Source organism: Anomaloglossus baeobatrachus, chromosome 2 (genome assembly GCF_048569485.1).
Source record: "Anomaloglossus baeobatrachus isolate aAnoBae1 chromosome 2, aAnoBae1.hap1, whole genome shotgun sequence".
Taxonomy (NCBI): domain Eukaryota; kingdom Metazoa; phylum Chordata; class Amphibia; order Anura; family Aromobatidae; genus Anomaloglossus; species Anomaloglossus baeobatrachus.
The window spans coordinates 779,090,703-779,104,118 of record NC_134354.1 but is presented as its reverse complement, the minus strand read 5'-3'; the positions used below and the strand labels follow the sequence as shown (position 1 = coordinate 779,104,118).

The 13,416-nt window shown below is 46.9% G+C and overlaps 1 protein-coding gene across 5 annotated transcripts in view; it reads right to left on the bottom strand.

The window, feature by feature from the left end:
• The window catches only part of FAT3 (FAT atypical cadherin 3), an 846,518-nt gene that overhangs the window by 246,285 nt on the left and 586,817 nt on the right, over positions 1–13,416 (bottom strand). For 3 of the 5 annotated variants that reach the window (XM_075337574.1, XM_075337573.1, XM_075337576.1), the window contains 3 exons: positions 12,808–13,122; positions 10,388–10,598; positions 9,643–9,711 (listed from right to left, as the gene is read on the bottom strand). In XM_075337574.1, coding sequence (XP_075193689.1) covers positions 9,643–9,711; positions 10,388–10,598; positions 12,808–13,122 — 595 coding nt within the window. The remainder of the gene's footprint in view (positions 1–9,642; positions 9,712–10,387; positions 10,599–12,807; positions 13,123–13,416) is intronic. The other 2 variants (XM_075337575.1, XM_075337577.1) reach the window with 1 other exon arrangement.

The window sequence follows — 13,416 nt, the reverse complement described above, 5'->3', positions numbered from 1 at the left end:
TGGCGAATGGTGAAGTTGTATTGCTGGAGCGCAAGGCTCCATCGCAACAATCGCCCATTCGTCCCAGAGACGGTGTGCAACCAGCTGAGGGGATTGTGGTCCGTCTCCACGATGAAGTGGCGCCCGTATAGATAGGGTTGCAGACGCTGCAGGGCCCACACTATGGCCAGGCACTCCTTCTCCATCGTGGAATAGGCAACTTCCCTTGGTAACAGCTTCCTGCTCAGGTACAAGACTGGGTGCTCTTGGCTCGCAGAGTCCACCTGGCTGAGCACCGCACCGAGGCCGAAGTCACTGGCGTCGGTCTGTACTATAAACGGCCGCGTGAAGTCGGCTGCCTGTAGCACGGGCGGGCTGGACAGGGCGTCCTTTAGGGCCCGGAAGGCTGTCTCGCAGTCCATTGTCCAATCGACTGCAGAGGGCAGCTTCTTCTTGGTGAGGTCCGTCAAGGGCTTTGCCAGGCTACTATAGCATGGAACAAACCTCCTATAGTACCCAGCGGTCCCCAAGAAGGACATCACCTGCTTCTTGGTCCTGGGGGTGGGCCAGGATGCGATGGCTTCCACTTTCTCAGGCTCGGGCTTCAGTGTTCTCCCACCTACCCGGTGACCGAGGTACTGGACCTCGCTCATGGCCAGCTGACACTTTCCCGGCTTGATGGTCAAACCTGCCCGGTGGATCCGCCTGAGCACCTGTGCTAGATGCTCTAGGTGGTCCTCCCAGGTGGGACTGAAGACGGCAATGTCATCCAGGTACGCGGCCGCGTACCCTTCAAGTCCCTTGAGCAGGGTGTTGACCATCCGCTGGAAAGTGGCAGGGGCATTCCTCATCCCGAATGGCATCACCGTGGACTCGTACAGTCCAAATGGGGTAATAAAGGCAGAGCGTTCCCTGGCCTTGCGAGTCAGGGGGATCTGCCAATATCCCCGGCTCAGATCCATGATGGTCAGGTACTGAGCCCCGGCCAACTGATCGAGCAGGTCATCGATGCGTGGCATTGGGTACGCATCGGCGACCGTGACCGCATTGAGCCCCCTGTAGTCCACGCAGAACCGAGTGGTTCGGTCCTTCTTAGGGACGAGGACTACAGGCGAGGCCCAAGCGCTGTTGGATGCCTGGATCACCCCCAGCTTCAGCATCTCGTCAATCTCCTGGCGCATGTGTTGCTGCACCTCCAGGGAGACCCGATATGCTGAACGCCGGATCGGGGGATGATCCCCAGTGTCCACGTGATGGACAGCCAAGTCAGTCCTTCCGGGCTGGTTGGTAAACAACCCCCGGAAGGGGAGGAGGGTGGCCCACAGCTGGGACCGTTGGTCTTCCAAGAGCTGGTGGCCAACCTCCACATCCTCAATGGATCCGCCTGCCCTAACCTGGGCTAGCATATCCAAGAGGGTTTCCGCTTCTCCCTCCTCGGGCAGGTTGCACACGGGGAGCGCACATGCCTCCCGCTCATGATGTGCCTTCATCATGTTCACATGGAAGGGCTTCCGCCTTCCACGGGCAGGGTCCAGGGTGACCAGGTACGTTACAGGGTTGAGCTGCTGGTACACGAGGTATGGGCCTTCCCAGGCTGCCTGAAGCTTGTCCTGTGGTACGGGGACCAGTACCCACACCTTTTGACCCACTTGGTAGGTCCTCTCACAAGCGTTCTGGTCGTACCAACGCTTCTGATCGGCCTGGGCTTGAGCCATATTGTCGTGTACCAGTTGCGTCAAGGCCTGCATTTTGTCCCGGAAGCGCATGACATACTCGATAACCGACACTCCAGGGGTGGCCAAATCCCCTTCCCAAGCCTCTTTCACCAGAGCCAGGGGGCCCCGCACACGTCGCCCGTACAGGAGCTCAAACGGTGAGAATCCTGTTGAGGCCTGTGGAACCTCCCGGTAAGCAAATAACAGGTGTGGGAGATACCGCTCCCAGTCACGCCCATGGGAGTCGACCAACATCTTAAGCATCTGCTTTAAGGTGCCATTGAACCGCTCGCACAGGCCATTAGTCTGTGGATGGTACGGGCTGGCCACCAGATGTCGCACCTGGACTTGCTTACAGAGGGCCTCCATCAGCTGGGACATGAATTGGGTCCCCCGGTCAGTGAGCATTTCCTGGGGAAAACCCACTCGGGAGAAAATCTCCAGCAATGCGGTGGCCACCTTGTCAGCCCGAATGGACGACAAGGCCACTGCTTCTGGGTACCGGGTGGCATAGTCCACTACCGTCAGTAGGAAGCGTTTCCCGGAGCTGCTGGGGATGGCCAGCGGGCCGACCAGATCCACAGCCACCCTCCTGAAAGGCTCATCGATGATTGGCAGAGATACTAGTGGGGCTTTGGGGCGTGGCCCCGCCTTCCCCACTCTCTGACAGGTTTCACACGAACGGCAGTAGGCAGCCACATCGGCCCCCATTTTTGGCCAGTAGAAATGCTGGTTTAACCTGGCCTTGGTCTTAGCGATCCCTAGGTGTCCGGCCATCGGAATCTCATGTTCGATCCGCAACAACTCCGTCCGGAACGGATAGGGTACCACCAACTGTCGGTCCCTGGGCCACGCCTCCGGTGAACCCTGCTGGACCGTGGCCCGGTACAGCCGTCCTTGGTCCCAGACCACTCGCTCCGGGTCCGAGTCCGAGGGAGGCTGTGCCGCCTGCTCCTTAAGAGCTTTCAGGCTGTCGTCAGCTTCTAACGCTGCCTGAAACCCCTGACTAGATGTGGCCAGAATCGACGAGACTGTCACATCTTCAGTCAGTACCCCGGGACCTGTGTCCTGGCCTCCACCTGACTCGGCTGCCACTTGGTCAGAAGGGGAAGAGCTATCGGACCTCCGGGAGGCCCCTTGGCTTCCAGCACTCCCACTGCGGGTGACAGCGGCCACAGCTGCTGCGACCGTGGGTCGTGCCTGCTCCTCCTCCGTTCCTGACCAAGTCGCCGGTTCAGGCAGACCTACCTGGCTTCCTGACACCCCGGTTGTGGGGGAACCATGCACCGAGATCTTACCTGGGAGCACTTCCGCTCCTGGACCGGCCCCAATCTCACCTGCCTGTTCCCCTCCTGCAGCAACAGAACCCCGCTGTGAAATCTCTGGGGACCCCACATTTGCTGTGGTAGCCCCCACCCCACACACTGGTCCTCCCCCTGCAGCACCCTGCTCTCTGCTTATCCCTGCAGAGGGCAACAGATCCCAGCTCACAGGCTGGTTACTTGTAGAGGCATTGTCACACCTTTCTCTGACCCCCTCCCCTGTCACAGCTGCAGCTGAGTGTGTGTCTATGGTGTCTATGCAAGCAGAAATATCAGAGTTCACTCCCTCCTCCCTTACATCATTCATAGATAACACATTAACATTGTTAGGAGTCATGTCAGTACGGGCTGAAGGTTCAGCCCTTGGGGGGGGCCCAAACTGGGAGGTTATCTGCCCCAAATCTGTCCCAAGTAGCACGTTTGCAGGGATCCGATCAGTTACCCCCACCTCCCTCACCCCTCGCCCTGCGCCCCAGTCCACATAAATGTCAGCAACAGGCAGCGCCGGGTCAATGCCTCCAATCCCGGAGACAGCGAGGGTTTTTCCAGGGATCAAGTCTTGGGGGGACACCATCTCAGGCCGCACCAGAGTCACCTCCGAGGCGCTGTCTCGCAGTCCTATGGTCACAGACCGGCCGACGGTGACAGGTTGGAAGCTGTCCAGGGACCTACCACCACCCCCACCCACACAATACACCTTGGGCGGCCCTTGGGACGGGGACGGAGCCGGGGCCTTGGGACGCTGAGGGCACATGGCCTTGAAGTGTCCAGGTAGGTTGCACTGGTGGCACCGTCTTGGGCTACGACACCATCAAGCGGGCCCTGATCCAACAGTACAACCTCACTCCAGAGTCCTACCGCAAGAAGTTCCGGAGCCTACAGAAGGGACCAAAGGACTCCTGGGCTGACCACCGGCGGCCACTTGCCCGAGCTGCCGACCACTGGACCCAAGGCCTGCAGCTTTCCACCGGACCGGAGATCCTGGACTTGTTCATCACGGAGCAACTCTTGTGGAACTGCCCTGAGGATCTCCGCCAGTTCATCCGAGACCAGAAGCCAAAGGGGTCCACGGCTACAGCTGCCCTTGCCGATGACTACACCAACAACCGGGCCCCTGAGGCCAGGAGAGCGGCCACCAGCAGCACCTGGAGAGGGGGTAAGATGAATTCTGCGACTGCCCCACCTGCCCCTAGACTGCAGGGGGTGTCCCCCTCAACTCCCCTCTCCAGGCCCGTGGCGGAACCAAGACGGTGACGGTTTTATGACCACATCCTTCATATCTCTTAGTTCTTTAATGGCTCTTCTCTCCTGAGCTGTTAAATTATAATTTCTTGTTTTTTCTGAAATAGTCAATATTTCTTTTTTAACTAATTTAACAAAGATATCAACATTTGGACTGACACCATGGGGGGGAAAAGCTTGCGTCCGGCTATGCAGGTATGTAGGGAACCGAGAGTGTATAGGTTCCTCAATCTCTTGTTCATCTAACAATATTTGGAGATCAGATAACGCTTGTTGTTCTCTGAAAGTGGGAAAACTATCATCATCTTTTGAGGCAAAGACCTTCTTGTATCGTAACTTTCTGGCAAAAAGCTCTAAGTCCTTTATGAGTGTAAAATGATCTATATGTGCAGTGGGGGAAAAAGTAAGCCCTTTCTCCAGTACACATATCTGTGCACTGGTGAGGTTTTTACCCGACAGGTTAATTACCTTTAATTTATCTTTGTTTTGTATCCCCACTTTTTCTGATTCCTTAGGACTCTTCCAGAACTTCCTGGATTTTGGGCAGTTGAAGGAGGGTTTCGTTCTGGACCATCTCCCCTCCCTTGCCGCTTGGCTAAAAAATGTTCTCCACATATTTCTTCAGATTGGTTAGATGTGACAGAAGAGGCTTGTGATCCTCGTCTGTTTCTGAGTCCTTGATTGTTATTGTACCACCGATATACTTTTTTGTTTTGATAGTCGGAAAGATCTCTCTGGAATTTTTTGATTTTTCTTTCCTGTACCTCTTTTTCACATTTATTGATTTCCACCTCCAGATCTTTATCAAATTTGGAGAATTCCTCCGATGAGAGGTTCTCCTGAATTTCTGTTCTGTATGTATCAATATCCTTTTCTACAGTCTCTATAGATTTTTTATCCAATCCTATCAGTAGTTCAATTAATGTGCGAGAACATTTAGTCAGCGTGTCCTCCCATCTCTCTATGAATAATGGATCAGGCGTTATAGTAGTGGGAAATGTCTGTAGTCTAAGTCCTCGAGGGATAATATTTTTCTGGAGGTAATTCTCTAACGATACCTTATTCCACCACAGGCGCGTGCGTTTTTTTAACGAGTTGGTGACCTTGAGTTTCAAATCCCTAACATTACAAGTTTCACTCTCAGCGACTCCCCCCTCACCAAACAGTGAGCCTATCTGATTAATCCAAGCTTTATCTCGTTTTTTAATCATAGCCCATAGATAAACTGCCAGTATATATTTGTGTCTACGGAGTGCACTGGTCCCGTGTGGTCACTCTGAGTAGTGCGACTCTTTCCCTTTTCCATATCTGTGTAGCTTCTATCTATGAATTTGCAGTGTCACAATCTTATATGTATGTTTTTTAACATTTAATAAATTGAGCATGATCACACGTATATTTGTTGTGTGGACCTGATTGTTGTTTATAGGATGCCCCAAGGATATCCAGGGCCTTACCCCTTAAACGGGGGGTCAGGTATTTGGCCCACTGGTCCTTGTCCAGATGGTGCTGCAAGCAAGTCCGTTCAAAAGCAGTCAAGAAAGAGTCCAAGTCTCCATCCTTCTCCAGCACTGGGAAGTCCTCAACACGGACCTTTGGAAGTTTGGTGTCTCGAAGGTCACATGTGGCTGATGAGGGCCGGAGCTGAGCTAGCTGCAGCTGGTAGTCACGGTCTGCCTGGCGCTCTCGCTCTTCACGCGCTGCCTGCCGCTCTCGCTCCGCAGCCTCACGCTCTGCGTGCCGCTCTGCCCTGCGCTCTGCCAGGAGTTCCTTGTAGCCCTTCTGGTCTCCAGCCTGGAGAAGGGCCATAGCCATTTGAAGAAGGCTATCCGAGCCTCCCAGGCTCGGTGGAATGGCACGTGGTGATCTGCGGCACGCTGCGGAGCCTGGTGATTCACTGTCCCTTTCAGAGCGGAGGGCTGGCATCTGGCTCGTTGAGGAACCTTGGGTGAGCTCCTCCTCATCTTGTCCAGCAGTGCCAGGTTGCGCAATGTCCTCGGCAGAACGGTTTTCTGACGTCGAGCTCCTGGAGGACTCGTGGGCAACCTCCTCATTGCTGTCCACAGCACCGTCCTCCCTCTCTTCGGCTCCTGCCTTAGCATTGGCCAGTTGCATAGCTCTGCTCCTGGTGCCATCAGCCATTCTTGCAGACTTTTGGTCACTGACACAGAACTGACACCTGATGCCTCCACACACCTTACAGTATCTGCACTCTGACACTCTAGTGTTGAGCTAGTCTGAAGACCCCAGCAGCCACAGCTGCTGCAGGCAGTCTTTAGTGTCTGGGAGTATGGGTCTCACACTCACACACACTATTATCTCGATCCCACCGCTATGCCACCAATATGTCACAAACCACCGGGGGGGTCACTCAGAAATCCCCCGCGCTGGCTACCAGTACGTCACAATCGGGGGGTAACAAGTGGGGGTCACCCCTCCTTTATACCTCCCGACCGACAGACAGAGCACGTGACGCGCTCTCTAGCGCCCCTCTTATAGTCAGGCCAATTATGGAATTGCCCGACCATAAGCAAGGAGGCCGCTATACTACTTATGCCGATTATTGAAGGGTCCCCGGTGAGAGTAAGGTATATATTCCCCCGACCTCCGCGGGCGGAATATATAAAATCTCCCCGAATCTCACTGGCCTCCCCACAATAATCCTTGGCACAATTCGCTGCCACCAACCGATTTACGGTAACTATTAGCCGAACACACAGACGTGGGATTCAAGATCGAGATAACAGAACAGCCCAAGATTAATTATATAATTTAATCAGCCTAAAGCACACTAGAAACTACAATATATACAATAGGGAATCTACAGAATATACATATGTCAGAGTACAGTTACAATCAAAGCATGGGTTACAAACAGGCATACACAGTTCCAGCAGTTACCTTGTTGCGTCTGGCCACAGGGGGGCGCTGTACCCAGGTTTCTAGGATCCTTCCCACAGATGTTTCCTACACGTGCCCCCAGCGAAAAGAACCCTGGAAAATGGCCGAAGTAGGGTTATCAACCTGGGCAATCCAGGTCCCCTCCTACCTTAGTGACCTCACAGGGAGCACTGCTCCACCCCTGGCTGGAGTTATGGACAAAATCCACAACATGGAATATGGCCATAACTTGGCCTGGGAGCGTCGTAGGCGGACGCCAATGCTCTCATTGTGACAGTTATGAATTTAGCTACAGAACGAGGGGACTCATGACCTGTCTGCCAGTTCCCCATTGGCTGATATCACGCCTGGGGCATTTCCCAATGTCCTGCTCCCATAAAAAGGGTGTGCCGGCATCGTCCGCATGCGGAGACACCATTTTTATGGTTGCCATATTTATCGGAAATATGGCTTGCGAGATATGAACCATTTTTTACTGGAGTCGTTCTGTCTAGCTAGTTCCATAGCCTTGCTAATGAGATACAACTCTTGTTACAGGGTGACGGCAGGGAGTCATCCTGTGTCCATTGTTCCCACACCACCTCATTTCCATATCACAGGACATGGCCATGGAGGTGTAACACCTTCACAGATGCTGGACATTGAGAACAAGAAGGGAGGGGGCACTGCCAGGGAGTGATGAGAGATTATGACTGGAGTCATAATTCATCTTCATATCCCGGGATTTGCCTCACAGGAGCCAAGACGTATGAAAGCTGGGATTAAAAATCATGTTTTTCCAGAAAATATTGATTTCTGAATCTTCCTGAAGTAAAACATTGTTTGTAAATTATTATGAACTTGTTTTCTTTGCATTATTTGAGGTATGAAAGCAATGTGCATTGTTCTGTTATTTTTGACCATTTCTCATTTTCAGAAAATAAATACAAAATGTATTGCTTGGAAATTTGGAGACGTCAGTAGTTTATAGAATAAAGAACAATTTACATTTTACTCAACAATATAAAGAGAAAAATCAGAAAAACTAAAAATTTGGACGTGGACTCTCATTTTTTGCCAGAGCTGTATATATATAAGGTTGCAAAAGTCTTGAAACAGCTCACTGATTTTACCCATCATGAGATGTTTCTTGTGTGGCACCTTTGTTAATGAGCCACCTTTTATAGGCCATCTGATATTATTTTTCACTAAAAGGCAGGATTGCTTTCTAATTACAGATTGAGTCATGACACCAGCTGAAATCTATTACTTTTTGCACCTCACATTCTTCACATGTTCAATACTCATCCCTGTGTCATTTATCATTATTACACATCATTTCATTTATGGATATCTGAGCTTTGATTTCTTTGCCTTTGTGAATTGGGTGGGTCGTTACTGACATATGGTGAGAAATTAATGTCAACAGCACCTTTAGAAATATATTTATCTAGGAGATTGGTGACGTGTTCAATAGTTATTTAACTTACTGTATACATACACATATATATATATATTATATATATATTATATATATATACACACCATATATATATATATATATATATATATATAGTATATATATATATATAAAGAAAAAAATATATATATATAGATGCACGTATACATAAATATATATATACATATATATGTGTGTGTGTGTATATATATATATATATATATATATATATATATATATATACACACACACACATATGTTTATTAATTTCTACATTATATATCTCAATATATATATGTTTTTTTAACTTTTTTTTAATTAATTGTGCACACATTTAAAAACGTAGGTTAATAAATACATCAGATCTAAAAGAGAATAAGATTTATTAAAAAAATAAATATATAAATATAATATATATATATATATATATATATATATATATATATATATACACACATATTATATATATATATATATATATACACATATATAAAATGTAACTATTTAAATAGTAAAAAATGTCCTAGTTCATAAATAATTAAAATTTGTGAATGATTACACATTTTTAAGTGTGTCAATTAAACTTATTGTACAAAATTTAGAACTAGGAGTTTATACCCTGCAGACCCTATAATGGGTAAAATATTCTTATAAAATTCTTTTTTGGCCAGATTACAGGGAACAGATATCGGGAGTCAAGGCATGAGGAATAGAGATGAAAGGAAAAGTAATTGGATACCAACCCCCTAAAAAATAAATATATAAAACTAAAAAAATGAAAAAAACATAAAAAAAAAAAAAAAATTATATATATATATATATATATATATACACATACAGTGTATATATATATATATATATATATATATATATACTAAGAAAAAAAAAATAACATGTAGAAAATGCCAAATGAAAAGAGACTAATAAGATGCCTAATACATTTCTATAAAAAACAGTTTTAATGGCTTGTAAAGAGAGAAACAGAAAAAATACGTCTTGGGGAGATAGCAGCAATTTAGCAAAATGTATTTTGCAGCAATAATACCTTCTGATGAGCAGTTCTGCCCACAAGCTGTCTGCAGAATATAGAACATCTCTCGGGCATGCTTGCCACCTTGCAGCAGGGCAGTCAGCAGAAAAGCAAAGAGACAGCGGTAAAGGCAGCGAGAGAGAAGAAAGAGAGAGGTAAGTCAGACAGGACGAGATTAGTGCACCACCAATTAAGGGATTAAATTACGACAACACCGAAAACAGGAGAGAAAGAAAAAATAATTAGAAAAGTTTTAGAACATTGGTGAAAGCAAAGCAAGTGAAATATCTGGCAACTGCGCAGCCGAAATATTAGTCAATAGACATTGCTTATACACTGAGCACGGGATACACGGTAAAACGCCTGTAATCCAGCATGGACGGGACAAAAAGCATAAAGGACTAAGATAATGATCATTAGGCTCAGTTTGGTGGCAATTCGGTATCACGTCGTCTTGTTATATTCCATCTTTTATTGCCACTTTGTGCAAAATACAACTTCCGGATTCTTGGGGTTTTGGGTTTGCCGAATGCTGGATTAAAGGAATTCCACGGCGTCAAAATAGAACTCAAGTCAACGATTAGACCTGACTATTCTAGTCTTCATCTCGAAATATCATATTTGACCCTTAGCTAGGCAGGGAAGGTCTGTCCAAATAGAGGCAATGAAATAGAGTGAGAAGTTAGAATTTTATTGGCGAGGAATGGTCATGTTGGGTTGACTTATGTTCAAGGATCCTGTTGAGTTGATTTTTTCTTACCTTCAACATCGAACCAGAGAGGGATATTGGAAGGCTGCACGGTCACGACCCCCACAATCTCGGTAACTTTATCACTCTCCATGACTGTAAAGTTGTAGAAGGGTTCATCGAAAGTAAGAGGGTTTGGTGAAGGCGGAGGCTTCTTTATCCATTCAATATGGAGTCGCGCGGTGGACGACTTCTGAGGACGACCGTTGTCTACAGCTTTTATCTGGATTTGTACAAAATAAATAGGTGTTACCTTTCATTTATGAAAGTAGCTTTAAAGATAATCTGGTACCTACTCACTTGAGGGGTGGTCCAGCCCAGTTCAATGGGTGTCGATTTTGACCCGGTTTCTCCTATCTTATTGTGATCGCCGTCCTCCTTCCTGCTTTGTGTGGATGACGCGTCCTACATCCTCCACACAGAGTCCTCCATTGCGCTCCAGCACATACACACTTTTTTCTTCCCTACTATAATGCGCAGGTAATGGAAAAGGTCAAAGACCGTCCATGCATGCATACTATAATACTTTGCTCTGCCCTGGCATAGAGAAGTGCGAGTGCGCAGGAGCACAATGGAGGGCACTATGCCGATGATGTAGCCCGCTTCATTAACATGAAACAAGAAGGAGGGTAGCTATCGCAAGGACAGAGGAGGTGTTGGACCCAAAACGACCGAAGTCCATCGGACCGGAACATATCGTACCACCCGACAGGTGAGTAGGTGACAAGTTCCCTTTGAGAACATTTATTTAGTTCCTGGTGCCCCTGCGATCGGAAGACTTCTTTTATTGCCACCAGGTGTAGGAGCACCTATTAGATGGGTGTAGATTACATGGGCGAGCATATCATGGGTGCAACATGAACATCAGCAAGGTCCAAGAGGTAAGTAGGCGCAATTCTACCTCCAAAACAGGTGGAATTGTGCATTAAGAAGAACTTTTGGACACTTCTTCACTGGTGTTTTTGTAGGTTATGTTATGAATACTGATAGCACCTCATAATGAGCCATAAACAACTCCTTTTGGAGACATGATCCCAACTCTGCATGGTAAAGCAGCCACTGATTGCCACATCTGAATGAATGGAGAGTTGTCAACGAAACTGAATCCGCTATTGATGTAGCTCCCATGGACTTGAAGGATCACTACTCCATTCCTTGTCTAGTCAATGCAGTGGGCCCCTAAATAGTCTGATTTTCTAAAGAGAACCTGTCCGAAACTTTAACTGCACCCCTCACAAATCATTTATATCACTGTGTTGCTCTTTAAAGGTTAAGGCCGTTGATCCCTTTATCAAGTTAAAGCACTTCTCCAATAAAGAGAAATCACTTTTTGAAGTTTTGGCTGTAAGTGCACTTGGGTGTGACGATGCACTTACAGCTTCTCAGCCTCACACTGTATTCTCTACCTGATAGAGCCGGGAATATGTCTGTGTAGGCACCAGATTTTGCCCGTTTACGTGGATGGCGCCCAAGGCACCATCCACGTCAATCAGCTTAAGAAAACGGCAAAAGGAGGGACAGGAGGCTCAGATTAGGACGCCCATCGGACCGGACCGGATACTTTACATACATAGCTGGAGATTTGTTAAACGGTATTTGTGGGGTCTATAGGGGGTTCAGGGGGTAACGTGCACCTTTATAGAATGCAGTACAGGCGCTGCTTAAGGTGCTAGTTTTAGATTAGAAGGCCAAAATCTGGTGACAGGTTCCTTTTAAGATGGGGAAGCAAAAACCTGATGACAGAATCTCTTTAAAGGACCAGACGATCATTATTTATCACCTTTATCACCGGATCAGATTATGTGAGGATCCACTTATATTTCCAGGAGCCATAACAGAGGAATGGCACCATTCACAATTGTTAGTAAACGCTCTCCATTTAGTAATAAACAGGTACCGACTTTTTTCAAAAAGTGCAAAAATTGAATTCTTTCATTTTTGAAGTTCGTTTAGAATTTAGTGGTTCTCCATTTTACATATTGACCCAACGCGGCCTTTTAAATTTAGTTAAACATTTATTATTTATCTGAAGGTTTATTTAATTATTAAGACTTTGTACAAAAATGACAAAAAAAAGTTTCGTGTTCTAGAAAAAAATAAATAAAAAATACCGGAATTATGGGACAATGGAAAACGAAGAGGCTAAGTCACAATAGACCCTTCCCATGCATTTTAATATATCTATTTCTGGGTTTTAGCCTAAACGGTTGAGCACGTTGTATGGAAGATCTGTTTTGGATTACAGACGAATGTATCATTTATGGCAGCATGCTGTTCTAGGCTTTCTGGTTCCCGGGGGAACTGGCCGCTTGCACTTGCAAATTTAAAATACAAGTAGGTAGTGAAGTGTTTTGATTTTGCATTAGCCTTGTAAATAACCTTCTCCGGCTCACTGTTAAACAACGTGAAAAGAATGGGTAATGAATTCTTACTGTTAAGATGTCATAACTCCCAGCGGAAAACTGCTTTCTCGAAGACACCATGCCGGTTTTAGGGTCGATAAAGAACTTGCCGTCTTCGTTGCCGTCAACAACCGTGTAGGAGATTTCGGCATTGGGGCCTTCATCCTTGTCAAAGGCGAAAGCTCTGTAGATGGGTTCTCCTCTTTTCTTACGGTCTCTCTCTGGAAGTTTTATCTGGTAAACCTTTTCCGGGAACTGGGGTTTGTTATCATTTTCATCCAAGACTTGAACCACCACCCAGACGGTGGAGTGTTTGGGTGATGGACCTCCGTCACTGACCGTCACCTGTAGGTAATAAAATATTATTAGAAGAGTCAAATACCATCCAACGACTTTTCGTAAGGTTATAAATTGATATTGGCATCCAACAAGAACTCTTGGTATCTGGATGAACGATTACATTGACAGATGGTCATAATGTCCCTGTTTCCAAAATGTCATAATGTCTGGTAAACTTATATTCATTCCCTCAATGTGGTTTGGGGCAATTTTAACAGTCTAAACCAATATGTGGAAATTGGGTAATTTGTAGTAGAGTTAGATCTTTTGTTTTTGAAGAGCATTCGTGATACAACTCCA